At 51.5% G+C, this 16,095-nt stretch overlaps 1 protein-coding gene across 5 annotated transcripts in view; it reads right to left on the bottom strand.

Annotated features, from left to right (window-relative positions):
- Positions 1 to 8,212: 8,212 nt before the first annotated feature.
- Positions 8,213 to 16,095, bottom strand: part of LOC105496472 (cadherin 22) — a 135,815-nt gene continuing 127,932 nt past the window's right edge. For all 5 annotated transcript variants that reach the window (XM_071079203.1, XM_024797501.2, XM_071079202.1 and 2 more), the window contains 2 exons: positions 12,450 to 12,701; positions 8,213 to 9,569 (listed from right to left, as the gene is read on the bottom strand). In XM_071079203.1, the coding sequence (XP_070935304.1) occupies positions 8,980 to 9,569; positions 12,450 to 12,701 (842 nt within the window). In that variant the 3' untranslated portion in view covers positions 8,213 to 8,979. The remainder of the gene's footprint in view (positions 9,570 to 12,449; positions 12,702 to 16,095) is intronic.

The following is a 16,095-nucleotide window of genomic DNA, read 5'->3' as shown; positions in this document are numbered from 1 at the left end:
GGACCCAGACACAGATGTGTTGAGGGAAGACGATGTTAAGAGACACAGAGAGAAGATGGCCATCGGTAAGCCTGGGAGACAGGCCTGGAACAGATTCTTTCTTACCTCCCTGCTGGCACCTGGGTATCAGACTTCCAAGCCTCCAGGCCTGGGAGATCATTTGGTGCTGTTGTTTAAGTCACTCAGTTGGTGGTGCTTTATTACAGCAGCCCTAGGACATGAATCCAGGGGTTGTGAAGTGCTCAAGGGCTTCTCCTCTCACTGCCCTTCTGCTCCCTATGGACCCATTTCACAGATGTGTGTGTTGTGATCAGCGGTGGCCTCCTCTTCTCTCCATCTGCTCTGAAGCACTCCTCCCTGGAGGCCTCAGTTAGAAGCCTCCTTTGGGAGACCTTTCAGATAATCCCACCCCGTGCCTCTCCCAGCCCCTTCCCTCTCCCTGGATCTTACCTTCCTTCAAGCTGTCCTGGCAAGGCTGGGCTTTATCACCATCTCAAAAGTAAGTACATTTTCTCCCCATTTTTATCTTCTCTCTGCATAGCTCTATGTCTTTGCATACAGGAGGTGCCCACTAAAGGTCGAAGAGAGGATTCCCAGGTTTCCAACCTCTTCCTGGGCTTGGGATGGGAAAGAGGATTTGTCCTCACCCCTCCTTCCCCCTACACCATGCCACCTCTTCCATGTCCTAACAGCTGCTGTTTATTTGGTGTTTACTGTATGCCAGGGATGAGCTAGGTGCTTTAGTGGGGGACCACTTCTGCCTCTGAACAACCCTATGGGGTAGCTGCTATTTTAGCTTCATTTTCCAAAGGGGAAATGGAATCACAGGGAGGATAAAATAAATGGTCTAAGATCACACCTTAAGATTCATGAATGCCAGATCAGGAAGGAGCTTTAGGAATCTGTTAGGTTACCCCTCTCAGCTGCCCCTAATTTCACAGCTGGAGAAACTGAGGTCCAAGTGACTCTTCTCCCTCCACCTGCCTCTGGTGCTCCGCAGGGCTCACCCCTGACTGTCAGATCCCATCGTTTTACACACTGTCCCTGTGCCTCCTACTCTTGCAGCTTTAGCTCTCCTGAAGTCTCCAGCGAGTAGAAAGACCTCTTTAGCCTCCGCTCCTCCTCCTGAGCTCCAGCCCTACATTTCTACATCTTGTGCATGTGGCCTGCAGGCCCCTCAAACTCAGCACGTCTAAAATCAAACTGATCTCTCCTGACCCCAGATCCCAGGCTTCTCCTGGGTTCTCTGGCTCATTACCAGCTTTGCCGCCCTTGTCACTCAAAGGCTGAAGCCTCTGACCTCCTCTACCCGCCATCCCCACACCCGGTCAATTGCCAACTCCTGCTGGGTCTTCCTTCTAAACTATTTCTCAAATCTACTGACCCAGTTTAAGCCTCAATGTCTCTCTCTGACAGTCCTGTGTCAGCCTTTCACATCAGCTAGAATTAGGTTTGGCTGCTTGAGACAAAAGACCAAAGTGTCAGTGACTTTGACAAGTTGGAAGTTTATTAGTCTCTTATGTGAGCCAGGTCTGGAGATGGGAAGTTCAGGGCTGGTATGGTAGCTCTATGAGGTTGATAAGAACCAAGTCCATCAATAGGATATGGCCTTTGTCCTCATGGCTCAAGGTGGCTGCTTGAGCTCCAGCCATCTCAACTGTGTTCAGCCAGCAAAAAGAAGAAAGGGTCAGTAAGAAAGAGGCAAAAGGCATGAGTCAGCAGCCTTTCAAAGAGGTGTCCCAGAAGCTGCTACATGACAATTCTGCTTCTATTTATTGGCTGGGACTCAGTTCATGCACGGTTCATACACAGCTGTGAAGGAAGCTGGGAAATGTGGTTTTTGTAATAGAAGGCCATATGCCCAGCTAAAATTTGGAGCTTCTCTGATTAAGGAAGAAAGTGAGACTGTGACCTCCTCTCTTCCTCACTGGTCTCCCTCTCACTTCTTTCATCCTCTAATCCAGCTTGGGCAAGTAGCCAGGACAATCTTTCTAAAATGCAAATCTATACATAAGGTTGCCAGATTTAGCAAATAAAAATACAAAATTCCCAGTTAAATGTGAATTCCAGATAAGTAATATATAAGTGATTTAGCATAAGTATGTCCTGTGCAATATTTAGAATACTAATACTAGAAAAATTATTTTTTATTTATCTGAAATTCGCATTTAACTGGGCACCCTGCAATTTATCTGTCCAGCCTATCCCTATACTTTTCATGGGTCCCCACTGTTGTCAGAAAAAGACCCAATTTCTCTGGAAGGCTCTGCTGGGCCCTTTGCAATCTGTTCCCCAACGGACCTGTCCAGGTCCTTATTCCCTGAACAAGTCCTGCACTGCTTCCACTTTCTCCAAGTCCCCAAAACCTTTGCTTAAGCTCTTTTCTTGGGAGACTGTCCTTCTCCATCTGAGAAGGCACACGCACCCAGAGGGAACATGGCTTCTGTGGCTCTAGATTCCTGGGGACATGGTAGGGATGAGCGATTATTTGCTGAATGAAATGATGGGTCCAGGGACACACGCAAATGAGAGGCAAGGTTGGAGTGGCTCCCTCACATTCTGACTCTCTGTACAGTGCTCTCTGCACCCAGATGGGCTCATGTGGGCCCAGCACTGGTATCTCTATCCCTGGGGCCTTCATTTTCAACAATCCCACGTCTGGGCATGGCAGCCCCCAGCACACAGGGGGTTAAACCAGCCTTGGAGTTGGGAGCTGGAGCCCATGGAATCCTTCCTGACAATAAAGCTAATGAATCCCTCCTTGCTGTTTTCTCTTACACAATAACATTTAATCATCATTTGCACAGCAGATGAGAAGTTTGCGGCAGATGCAATTCTGCGTGACTGGCGATTTCTGCGTGTGGGCACCATTCCTGCTGTCCCCAGCACACCTGACGGTCTGGGACTGGGCAGGCTGTGCCCCAGAGAGGGTGTGTGTGCATCCATGTGACAAGGATCTGACTCCACACACGTGGGAGATGGGCTTTAGAGGCACGTGTCTATGTGCGTGCTTGTCTGTGGGGTTGAGTTAGGCATATGGGGCATGGGTATGAGTGAACTGTGCTGGGCCTGCTTAAAGGTGCATGTGGACAGAGGTGGTTAATGCCTGAGGACACCTTGTCTGGAAGTTGAGGAACCTACACGGAGACAGGCAGATGCACGTATACCATTGCATGTGTGTGAGTGCTTGGTGCAGGTCTGAGCATTTGTTGGAGGATGGCTGTTTGTTTAGGTGCTTGTAGGTGATCGTGTACATTATGTTCATACACATAGACCTGTGTGCTCACATGTACAAATGCATCTATGGGACCATACATTTGAATTTGGAGTTTGTAATGGACTGTTCCTGAGGTTACATTTGCTTTTCTGTGAGTGCATACAAATGTGCATATGACTGAGAATGAGAGCGTGGAGTTGTATGTTCATGCACAGAAGCACATGTGAGGGTATGCACACATATATGCTGTGTATTTGAGTGGAAGTTTCTGAGGACACATATATGTTAGTGAATGTGTATGAGTATATACCTGAATGGGAAAATATGCTTGCTTATTGAAGAGTACCAGTGGACACATGTACATGCATGTAAGAGAACTTATCTATGGCAGGCATGTGTATGCTCTGAATACAAACATGAGCACACACATAAGAGCTTGCCTCCCGTGCATGCATAGCATGCTGGCATGTGTCCACATTTGCAGACTTGCAGGGATATGCTCTGTGTGTATCACTGTGAACATGTCTGCATTGTGCCCACAGGTGTGAACGTGTCTGTGGGTACGACGTGTGCATTCATGTACTGGCATGCTCATGCACACACTGGAACATGAGCCATCTCGCGTCAGAGTGAGGGCTGACAGGGTTGCATTTTCCAAAGGCTCAGCGACCAGTGACAGAGCTGGCCTGGGAGTGCTTGCTGGCAGGAGGTGAGTGGAGCTGCTGATTTGTGACCTGGGGGCGGGCTGTGATGACGGCTGGCTGACGGATGCAGGCGCTTAGACGCCCTCTATGACAGCAGCCGGCTCTCTGAGCTGCCTGAATCAGGAGGTGGGAGGTTAGTTCTTGACCTGTGCTGCTCAATACTGGCTTCCCACCTCCCTGGTGCTTGTCCACAGCCACGTGAGGACACACACACATTGGTACACACCAGAGACACAGACCCTGGCTTGGACAGTGGTCAGCCAGCCAGGCCCCTCTGTCCATCTTGCTCCCAGCTCTGCCATCCCCCTGGAGTGCCTCCCCTTCTCACCAACATGCTTCTCTGCCCTCCCAGAAACTCAACTCAGAATCAGAGTCATCTAGGCCCTGTGCAGAGCTGTGGCGGGTGGGAGGGTAAAATGATTTCAGGTCTTTAAAGGCTTCGTGCCCTTGGGCAAAGCGCAGGTCATCTGTGAGCCCTGGGTTCCTCATCTCATCCTCATCAAACAGGCCTAATGAAAGCACCTGCTTGAAATCAAACAAGGCAAATTATGTAAAAGCACTAAACACAGTAAACACGGCATCCATTCTCCATGAGATTTACCTATCTTAGTATTAATTATGTACAGTGCTGAGAACAGGGCCTGGCATGCCGCAATGCTACATAAGTGTGCTGTCACCGTCATCACTACTATCATCATTGTCATTAATATCCCTGGTTCTGAAATCCTTGGCCAATTGCACATCAATTCTTGCTCAAGACCCTGAATACTCTTTTATCCCATGATAATGATGGTGATGATGATGATGACAATAAAAGGGGAATATTTTTCTTTTCATCTTCCTAGATGCCTTGTAAGGAGGGCAGGCACGGTAAGTGGAAGGCTCTTTATTTTCTAAGCTCCTTGATAGAGCTGGGTTTGCTTATTTGGAGCCTGGAGCTGGCATGGTTGTATTTTCTGCCTAACACAGGGAGAGGATTTGGAACTCTTGGGGAACCTGGTGGGAACCAATGAGACAGACGACCAAAAGCTGTGTGTTCCATAAAACCCTCCTCTGTGACCCCAAGTCATCAGAAAAGCTCACAAATGCTTAGCATGAGTAGACACCTTGTGCAACCCAGTGAAAGGGCAGGACTCACTGGATTTCACTGTGGGCTGGCTCAGCACCCAGTGGAGACAGCAAGCGTGGATGCAGGAGCTAGAAGCAACGGGGATTGAGGGAATGTTACCTTTTCCTCCACACCTCACTCTGGAACTAGCAGAAATCATGGGGAGGCTTGAGGACTTCTACAGGCTGTGGAATGCGGTGGTGGGTAGAGGAATGAGCTCTCTGAGCACAGACAGGGACTTTTGGATACACCCAAGACATATGTTTGGGGCTTCCTGTGTGCCGGACACTGTGTGTGCTGCTGACGGGGTAGGTTCTGGGGGCCAGAGCACCCAGGTTTAAATCTCAGCATCTCCACTTATTAGTCCTTTGATCTTGCACAAGTTACTTAACCTTCTTGTGCCTCAGTTTTCTCACCTGTAAAATGGGGGCTGCCTCATTGCGTTGTTGTGGGATTAAATGAGTTAATTTATGTAAAATGCTCAGTAAGTGTTAGCTGTTGCTATTGCATTTTATCCTTATTGCAACCCTATGAAGTAGCTGGTCTGAGCATATGCACTTTATGGATAAGAAAATGGAGGCACATAGAGGATAAATAACTTGTCTGAAGCCACACAATGGCTGGGCGTGGTGCCTCATGTTTGTAATCCCAGCACTTTGGGAGGCCAAAGAGGGAGGATCACTTGAGCCCAGGAGTTTGAGACCAGCCTGGGCAGCATAGCAAGACTCCATCTTTACAAAAAATTAGCTAGATGTGGTGGTGCATGTCTGCAGTCCCAACTACTTGCGGGGCTGAGGTGAGAGGATCGGTTGAGCCCGGTATATTGAGGCTGCAGTGAGCCATGATCGTGCCACTGCACTCCGGCTGGGTGACAGAGCAAGACCCTGGAAAGAGGGAAGAAAAGAAAGCAAAGAAAAGAAAAGAAAAGAAATGAAATGAAAGGAAAGAAAAGAAAGAAAGAAAGAAGGAAAGAAAGAAAGAGAGAGAAAGAAAGAAAAAAGGAAAGAAAGAGAGGGAAAGGAAAGAAGGAAGGAAGGAAGGAGGGAAAAAGAGAGAGAGAGAAAGAAAGAAAAGGGGGGAGGGAGGGAAGGAAAGAAAGAGAGAGAAAGAGAGAGAGAGAGAAAGAAGAAAGGAAGGAGAAAGAAAAAGAGAAAGACAAAGAGAGAGAGAGAGGGAAAGAAAAAGAAAGAAAGAAAGAGAAAGAAAGAAGGAAATCATACAGTGGGTAAATAGTAGAGCCAAAGGCTCAGAAGGCGAATCTGGATAAATAATGTTCTTTATTTCTGGCAAGATCTTTGACTCTGTGTGACCTTGGGTAAGTCATTCTCCATGTGTGAGGTTTAGACAGGATGTTCAAGGGACCTATGACTTCATGTCCATGTATCCCTCTGGACATATGCTCTGCCTGTAACCTCCTTCTTGGCAGGGTCAGTATCTGCTAAGGCAACCAGTGCATGTGGAAGGGGCAGGCTTGGAGCCAGGGGGACCTGTGCCATCTCTGCTCTGTCCTATACTAGCTGGGAGACCTTGAACCAGCCACTTTATTCCCCTGGGTTTCAGTTTCCCCCTTCTACAACGGAGCTGGCAACCAACCTTAGAAATGCTGCTGGGCTTCTGTATGTGAGAGCTGGGCACACAGGGGTGAGAGAGGTGGCTGCAGCTCTCCCCAGGGGTCCCCAAGTTAACATGCCCATTTGTAGCATGAGCTATAGGAACCATGGGTTAAGGGTCCCACATGGGATGATTTGGGGGTTCCCAGATTTCCCTCCACTTGGGCTTACCATGCTAACCCCACATCCCTGCCACTGGCCACTCTCAATGGACTTTAGAAGGCATGTTCAAGTTGAGCAAGTTATCAAGTTCCTTAACCTGGCCTTCAAGTTCTTTTCACAACTACCTCCAACCAGCCTTCCCTGCCTCATGTCCCACCACTCCTCCACCCTGTGATTCAGTCCCAAGGGCCACACACCCTTCCTGAAACTGCCACATCCTTCTTGCCTTCTCCCCACCCCCAGCCTTTGCAGATGCTCTTCGTTCCTCTTGGAATACTCTTGCTCGCTTGGCCACCTCACATCCCATACTCATTCTTCAAGACCCAGTTGAAGTTACTTCCTTTGGGAAGCCCTCCAGGATTACTCAGTCTTTCTTTAGTGCTTCCAGGATATCTTATTCTGTTAATTCTACTACTCTTACCAAACACATTATTTTTGGCTGCTTCAGCTCCCTGATCCACTTCCTTCCTCCAACTTAGGTCTTGAGCCACTGGAAGGGAGGAACTACCTATCATCTGTGTAACCCTCGGCAGTTTACTACTCTCTCAGCCTCAGATTCCTCATCTGTGAACTGGGGCTGACAGTACCTAAATGAGAGAAAATAATGCAGGTAAGGCACTGGGACATACTGGCCATCTCTGGATCTATCACAGTGGACCTTGGCAAATGTGGGAATGAATGAGAGCCCTCTGGGAGGGTAAGAAAAATAAGGCTAATAGGCATTTATTGGGAACTTTCCACATGTCAGGAAGGCACTGAGTTCACAGCTTAACATCCACTATCTCATTTAAGACTTTTAATAATCCTTTAAGGAAGAGACTATCATTACCCCCATTTTACAGATAAGGCAACTGAGGCTTCAGCAGTGGAGGACCTTGATGAAGGATGCCCAGCTAGCAGGAGCTGGAATTCATGTTGGATCAATGTGGAATGAATGAATCACTTGGGTGTGGGGGGAGGTGGGAGGACAGATAACCTGTATCTTATAATCATATGGTTTTAGAGTTGGAAACTCTTCAGGTGACTTAGTCCAGGGGTTCTTAATTTGGGATCCATGAGTGGGGAAACTGATGGGTTCCAAAGCCAGACAGATAAGGTCCCCGCCCCTTACCCAGTGGTTTCTGACCCCTCTGTCTCCTGCCAATCCTTGCATCCACTCAAGTCCTGGAGTCACCCAGCTTGTTCTTGCTTGGCTCCGCTGGTGTTTCAGTGTGGTCTGAGACTCCTGAAGGCTCCACAGTTGCTGGGGGTGTCCTTATCCCCCACGCAGGGCAGGATCAGGAGCTGACAGTTGCAACGTTTTCCTCTCCCCTTGGAGATGTAGGGAAAAGGGGAAGGGCATCTGGAGCAAGGGAGAGAGCTCAGACCTTGGAGGCAGACACACTAGGCTTCTAAGAACCACAAAGATAAGAATAGTAACAAAGGCTAGCATTTATTGAACACCTACTATGTGCCAGGCACTGTCCTAACCACTTGACACATATGAACCCTTTTCAGCCTCACAACTCTTCGAGGTAGGTTCTGTTATTAACCCCATTTGACAGATGAGGAAACTGAGGCCCAGAGAAGTGAAGTGACTTGCCCGAGGCCAGGCAGCTGGCCAGTGCCAGAGGCTCTGCCATTCACTGGCCAGGTGCCCTTGGACGGGTCACAGCCACTTCTCTGGGGTCCTTTCCCCTTCTATTCCGTGCAGGACACCACCTCATGGTTTCTCTGACGACTGAGCTGGTCTCTGTACAGCGTCCCAACACACAGTAGGTGCTTAGTAAATGAATAGCCTTCTTTCCTCTTAACTCTGATGGGGGAAACCTGGGGTGGGGGCATCTCAGCGGCGTGCTCCCTCCAGCATTCTCCCCCAGGCCAGGATTGAGTGACCCGCCCCTTCCCGACTCTGCAACGCCACCCCCATCTCCCATTCTAACCCCAGAGCCACGCCGCGCCCGGTTTCGCCTCAGTTTTAATGCCGTTGGTCAGAATCCCGCACCTCTGGGCCCCAAAGTTGCACCCCTACAGGAGGAGGAGCGAGAGAATCCGCTCCTAGCAAGTCCTCCTCCGTCCGGCCGCCGAGGGAGGGTTGGGGAGGGCAGGGAAGGGGGTCCACGGGGAAACGCGTTGTCCTGGGGGCCCCGGCGTGTGCTGGGCGGGTGAGCAGCCGCGCCCTGACGGCAGGGCGCAGGGCTAGGAGGCCTGGGCCTCGTCGTCCCCGCGGTGGCCGGCGTAGAGCGCGGCCAGGGGCCGGAAGCGCGGACCCCAGCTGCTGAGATAGGCGAAGTCCTGCTCCGAGCCCGACGAGCCACTGTGCAGCGAGCTGAGCGAGCCGGCCGGTGAGTCCGCGCCCTCGAAGGCGTAGGTCTGGAAGGCGTCGTAGGGCGGTACCGATAGGTCCCCGTCCGCCAACGCCACCTTGCGGCTGATGAAGTCCCTGAACACTGAGAAGTCCGGCTCGGGGCTCGGCGGCCCCTGCGGCAGCGAGTGGCGCTCGGAGGGTAGGTGGGCCTGCGGGGGGCTGCCCGCGCCCCCGCCCGAGCCCCCGACCGCGCCCCCGCCCCCGCCCGCGCCGCCGCCCGCGCCGCCGCCCCCGTCGCCGCCCTTGAGCTCGCCGAAGTCGTAGAGGCTCCGCAGCGCCGACATGTCGTAGGCTTCGGTGTCCTGCTCGCCGCCGCCTTCGTCGTTGTATTTGATGACGTTGTCCCGCATGTCCTCATCCTCGTCCGAGCTCAGGTGGCTCTTGTGGTGGCGCCTGAGGGTGAGGATCAGCAGCACCAGCACTGCCAGGGGGACAGAGGGGGCGACTGAGGGCCAAGCCCCGCCCACGGCGTTAGGAGGACCCTCTACCCCATCTCCTCCTGCTTCCCGCCAGCAGAGTGGGCCCAGTCTCAACGTTCCTACAGATTTCCTGGATTTCTGTTCAAAAAGCCATTCTTACAATCAAAACTGAGCTGAGTGTCTGGAGAGGTAGTGAGCTACCCATCTCGGGAGGTATGCAAATCGAGGCTAGATTACTCTGGGGTGGAGGTGGCCAATGGGAGAGCAGTGTTAAAGGTTTTCCCGGGTGTTGAGGCCTGAGGTCTCCCTTCTCAGCTCTATGAAGAGATATATTCTCTGAGGACTCTAGGTGCTGGGGGTGTGTAGCAGGCAGCTGAGAAACAGACGGAACTGGGGGAGTGAAAGATGTCCTTCACCCTGACCTCTCTTTCACCCTCACCCTCCTCTGCCACACCAGAAGTCTTGAGCTCCTACTCAGCCCTTTGGTTCTCCTGCAGGTCAAGGCCTGCAGGAACCCTTCCCTGAGAGCTGCAGGCCAGGTTCCGTGCCTTCCCCTCCAAGATTCCCCAGGAGGGGGCTCCTTCCTCTATCATACTGGTTCTCAAAGTGCAGCCCCTGGGCAACAGCAGCATCCCCTTGGAAGCTTGTTAGAAATGCAGACCCTTGGATCCTGGCACGGATCTTGTGGCAGTGGAGGGGGATCTGTGTTTTAACAAGACCTGCAGACATGAAGAGGCAGCTCAAGTTTGAAAGCCACAGCTCTGTCATAGACCAGACCCTGCTGTGTTACCATGTCTGTCTCCTCCCCAAAACACACACCCTAAGCTACCCTTGAGGACCTGGGAAATGTTCCTCTATCTTGGTGGCTGGCATGCAGTGAGCACCTGAACCATGCTTGTCGAGTGAATGGATGACTGAAGGAAGAGTTGGATGGAGGACACGGGTAAGTGAATGAATGCTTGTCCCCTCTTGGCTTTCTTCACTTGATTTCCAAGACTCCACATTCTCCTCCTCCTCCTCCAACTTCACTGATCACTCATTCTCAATCTTCTAAGCAGGCTTCTCCTCGCCAACCTTCTCAGATGTCCTAGGATTCAGACCTCAGTTCTGAATCCATGCTCCCTCTCTTGGAGCTCTCGTTTGGTCTCAACGGCTTTAAAAGTTCCATTTAGAAACTGACAATTCCCATATCTCAGCCTCCAGCCTGAACCTCTCCCCCGAAATCTAGATTGTACATTCAATTTCCTACTCAACATGTCCTCTTGTTGACCAAGCGAATCTCAAACTTAACAGGTCCAAAGGTGAAATACTAATCTTTCCCCCTTCCCCACCCCGAGTCTCCCCCATCTCAGTGTTAGCAACCCCGACTTTTCAATTACTTAGGGCTTTTAAGTCTCTTTTGCTGACTGCTAAATCTCAGTCAGCAAAGCACATGGGAGGGACTCACTGGATGGATGTATAGGTAAATGATGGTGGGTGGATGGACAGACAGATGGACAGACATGTACCAGGTACTGTGCTGGGCACTGGACTCTTGTTGCTCCTCCAAACAGCTCCAGTGGCCAGGGCTGGCTGTGAGGGCTATGGGGCAGGGCACCTGCTCACCACCTAACAAGGTGGCCTGTGACAGGGAAGAGCATGAGAGCTGGGGACAGGCCTGGAGGGAGGGCACAGGGAAGGAAGGTGTCAGGAGAGAAGTGGGAAAGATGGATGGATGGCTTTCAGAGCCGAGGCTGGGAGCTATGGAGGGGGATGCCCACGGGAGCAGATGGTGAGGTTTGCGGGCGGCGGGCGACAGATGTGCCAGGCCTGATCAGTGATTCCGCCCGTCACCTTTAGAGCACTGATGTGCACTGTCTTCGTTTGTGGGCAATTAGGCAGAAATTTGTTTGCACTGCCTCGGAAAATGAAACTGCTGTAAAGTGCACCCTCTGGAAAAAGGGTTTCTGAGCCATGGGCTGGGGTGGGGGGAGAAGGGGGGCTTCCCAACTAGGAGAAGCCTGCCCAGGGCCTCTGCTGGGACCTGAGGAGGTACAGCCTGGCCCTGGGCAGGTCCTCAGAGGGTGGACAGAGGCCATGCCAGTGCTCGGCAGCGAGGGCATGGGGAGGCAGCTGACATCTCCCAGGGAGCACAGCAAGGCTAGAATCTGCGCTTGGACCTCCCTTGAGCTCCTCTAGCTTTGGCCTCAGTGCCCTTCTGTACTTGGGTGGCTACAGCTGTGAAAGGTGGCATATGGCCACTCAAATCCAGGTTAGCTTCTGAAACTTGACCTCTTCATTGGGGACACTTTGGCGTTCAAATGGCTGCTAGTGGGCTGGAACCAGTGTAGACTTTGCCCCCCTCCCCACCACCAATGACTTGAGATTTTGCTCTCAGTTTAGATTAATAGCAGGTGGTGTAGTTAGAGGAGTAGAGGACACAGGGTGAGAAGACGTAATATCAAATCCGAAGACTATCCGGTACCCTTACACCAGCCACCTAACCTCTCTGACCCTCAGCGCTTTCATCTGAAAAATGGGACAATATATGCCTGGCCATGTGGTTGTGAGGTTCACAAGAGCCCTTCTTACTAAAAGTCCTACATAGAGACTAAAAAGGGACCATTCACATAAGAGAATTAAAAAAAAATATGCTAGGGTGAGGTTTAGGCTGTGTAGGGGGTGGGCCACAGTGAGCTCATCCCTGGAGTTGGTGGCGGGGCTGCTCTGCACTTAGAAGACTCCTCATGGGGGCTGCATGTTAGAGCTTGGAGATCGTTTGGCCAGCCCATCCTCATGTGGACAGGGAAGCTGAGGCCCCATGGGGGCTGGTTAGGAAGGAAACCCAGGACCCCAGGATGGGGGTCAGTCAGGCAGGGCTGGGTGGCTCTCGATGGACTCACCGACCAGTATGAGAACGCAGACCAAGAGTGCAATGAGGGCGCCGGGGCTGAGGGAGGCGGCCATGACAAAGGCCGTGGTGTTGCAGGATTGGATGGTGCCGGAGCTGTCGCAGCCACAGATGCGGATGGTGAGTGTGCCCGTGCTGCTCAGCGTGGGTGGCCCGCTGTCCACTACCAGGATGGGCAGGAAGAACACGTCCTGCTCCTGCCGGTTGAAGCCCACGTGCTGCGTGTGCACTGCAGCGGTGTTGTCTGTTCCAGAAGAAGGGGGTGCGGTGTGACTTGGAGCCGGGGGTCAGCATCCTTGTCCTAGCCACCTCTTTTTTTTTTTTTTTTTTTGAGACGGAGTCTCGCTGTGTCTCCCAGGCTGGAGTGCAGTGGCGTGATCTCGGCTCACTGCAAACTCCGCCTCCCGGGTTCACGCCATTCTCCCGCCTCAGCCTCCCAAGTAGCTGAGACTACAGGCGCCCGCCACCACGCCCGGCTAGTTTTTTGTATTTTTAGTAGAGACGGGGTTTCACCATGTTAGCCAGGATAGTCTCGATCTCCTGACCTCGTGATCCACCCGCCTCGGCCTCCCAAAGTGCTGGGATTACAGGCTTGAGCCACCGTGCCCGGCCCCTAGCCACCTCTTGATTGCACTGTGAGATTTACCTCCCTATGCCCCAAACTACAGCCTCCCAGTGGAATCATGAGTCTCTTCTCTGATCTCCCAAAATTCTGTTACAAGGTGCCTCCAAATTCTGCCCCATGCTGCCCAAAGATTCTGTCCCCCAAAGTCTGCCCTCAGCTGCCCAAAGATCCTGTCCCCATGTAGCCCACAATTCTGTCCTCAACCATCCCAAGATTCTGTTTTCAGCTATCCTAAGATTTTGTCCTCAGCTGTGCCAAGGTCCCCAGCTATTCTAAGATTCTGTCCCCAGCTAGGCCAAGGTCCTGTCCTGGCTATGTCTTTTTTTTTTTTCTTTCATATTGTCTCAATAGTTTGTTTTTGCTCTAGATTCCACCCCAGCTTCCCAGTGTATTCTGACCCTAGGAGTCCTATAGGGTCCTTGGGTTGTGGTTTGTTGGGCCCTGACAAGTCCTGGGTCATCAGAAGGGACCAGGTCATCAGAAGGCAGAAGGCCAGCCAGCATCTGCCTTTGGCTGTGGGATCTTTCTGTCTTTCATACCCCAAGGCTAGTTGAGAGTCCTGGAGCCTGACAAGGAGTCTCTGCCTAAGAGGCTGAGCCTAGAGGGCTGGGGGCGTGGTGAGTGGCCTGATGAGGGGCCCTGGAGTGTCGAGGTCGTCTCCTTCACATCTTTCTTTTTCACACAGGCGGCCAGAGAGGACAGTGAACAAATACAAATGGAACTCATGGCACTAGTTTAGCCTGTCACTGGGGAAGCCAGGCAGGACGCAGGGGGGATGGTGGCTGGCCTTGGATCACAGGCTGAGGTGACAGGTGGCACCCCCTTCTCCGCCCTTCCTGCCTTCTTCACACCTGTTCTGTAGGAGTCAGGCCACCTGACCCTCTGTCATTTTGATGGCCCCTCTCAGTTCTGCACACGCAGGGGGACGAAGTGCCCAGAGCTCAAGGCTGCTGCCCCGCCCTTCACAGCCAACTCTGCCAAAGGGGGCCCTGCCTTCCTGCTGGGGACCTTCAGTCCTCCTTCTCCCCGCGGTCTTCAGTCTGCTCTTTCTAATCTGAGAGCCAGATCTGGGAGATCTGTTGGCAGCCTGGGTTCCTTGCCCTGCTTCGTGGCCCCAGTTAACCCAGCCCCTTCCCCAGACGCCCCCAATTCAGCACCCTAGATCTGGCCTTTCTCATCACGGATGCTATGCAGCAGAAGGAGCCCTGGGAAGGTCTGACTTGTGGCCTTTGGCACATCTCAGAAGTGGACTGCAGGTCCAGATGCAGCGCAACTGGCCATGAGTTGGAAGCTGCCCACGAGGTGCCGGGAACATGAGGGTTCATGCCATTAGCCTATCTCCTTTTACATATATTTGAGAATTTCCATTAAAATGTTGAAAAACAATGCAAGTCTATCATTTACTAGCTGGGGAAACCCACTGAGCTTCTCTAAGCTTCAGTTTACCCGTCTGTAAACTCAGAAAGGGTATCATGCAGGTGTGAGGATTAAATGGTGTAATTCACACATAACCCTTAGAAAAGTTCCCGGCCCATAGAAAGGCTCAATAACGCTGGTTAATATTTTTTCAGATCCCACCCCCATCTTGCCTGTGCTGCACCCACTGCTGGCTCCCTGTCTAGGCTGCCCTGCCTTTGCTCATAAAGTTCCCGCTATCTGGAACACCCTTTTCACCTTCTTGCCTGGGCAAATTCCTCATCCGTCATGCTCCAGCTAAATGTCACCTCCTTTCTTGTGGCCTCCTTTCTCCACTTCCCTGGGAAGGATTTATGGCTCCCCCTCTCCCTGCTCTGACTACGCAGGTGCCATGCACAGTTCTGTTACAGCACTTGTCACATTGTGTTAAGTTAGTGTGTGCCTGTTTCTCCACTGCATGGCCAGCCAGGGCTGGCACGGAGCCAGTCTTGAAGAGCAATCCTTGAATGAACCACAGCTTTTGGGAGAACTGGTGGTCTCCGGTCAGCCCCTCAGGTCCCTGCTGCCACCCCATCCCCGGAGCTTACATGGGGTGGTCACACTGGATGGCAGCTCTGGTGGCCACCTCAGCCAAACAGAAGCAATTAAGGCAGAATTGCAGGCCCCTTGGGTTGGAAAGCCTTGAGAACTTGGCAAGGTTGAGTCAAGTTCGACAGTTCAAACTGGCTACACTCAGGCTTGAACTCTAGCTCTCCCACCAAAGGGTGCGTCAACCCCAGCTGGGAAAAATCTGCCTTCTGCAGGGGAAGAAAGGGGGCTGGAGGGCAAGATGGGAGAAAGAGGGAATGGCATGGGACCCATTTGCGCTGAATGGATATTTTTTATGCATCAAGGACTGTCTGCATATTTGAAATACATAGTAATGTTTAATCCTCACAACCTATTAAGAGTTGTGGTATTATTCCCATTTTGTATATATGGAAATTGTGGCTCAGAGACAAGTGACTTGTCTGAAATTTTCCAGTGAAAGCACTCTTCCTTCCTTCCATGCATCCAACAAATCTTTTTTTTCTTTTCTTGAGACAGGGTCTCACTCTGTCACCCAGGCTGGAGTGCAGTGGTGTGACCTCAGCTCACTGTGACCTTGGCCTCCCAGGCTCAAGCAATCCTTCTACCTTAGCTTCCTGAGTAACTAGGGCTACAGGTGTGCACCACCATGCTCAGCTATTTTTTTTAAAAATTTTTAAAGGTTTTTTTGTGTGTGTATGTGTACAGATGAGGTCTCATTATATTGTCTAGGCTGGTCTTGAACTCCTGGACTCCTCTTGCCTCAACCTCCCAAAGTGGTGGGATTACAGGCATGAGCCACCATGCCTGGCCTCCATCCAACAAATCTTTATTAATTACTATGTGCTAGGTACCACGCTAGTCACTGAGAAAACAATAGAGAGCTAAGACAGCTCACTGCTGGTCCTGGATCAGAGCTCATATTTTCATGTGAGAAACAATGCTAATCAAACAAACCCACAATTTAGTTAACAATTATAAACCATGGTGAGTGCTGTGAAGGAAGAATATAGGAAGAGCACATGATAGA

The sequence above is a fragment of the Macaca nemestrina genome, chromosome 15 (genome assembly GCF_043159975.1).
Source record: "Macaca nemestrina isolate mMacNem1 chromosome 15, mMacNem.hap1, whole genome shotgun sequence".
NCBI lineage: Eukaryota > Metazoa > Chordata > Mammalia > Primates > Cercopithecidae > Macaca > Macaca nemestrina.
Note: the sequence above shows the minus strand (reverse complement) of the source record. Positions and strands in the feature narration are given on the sequence as shown.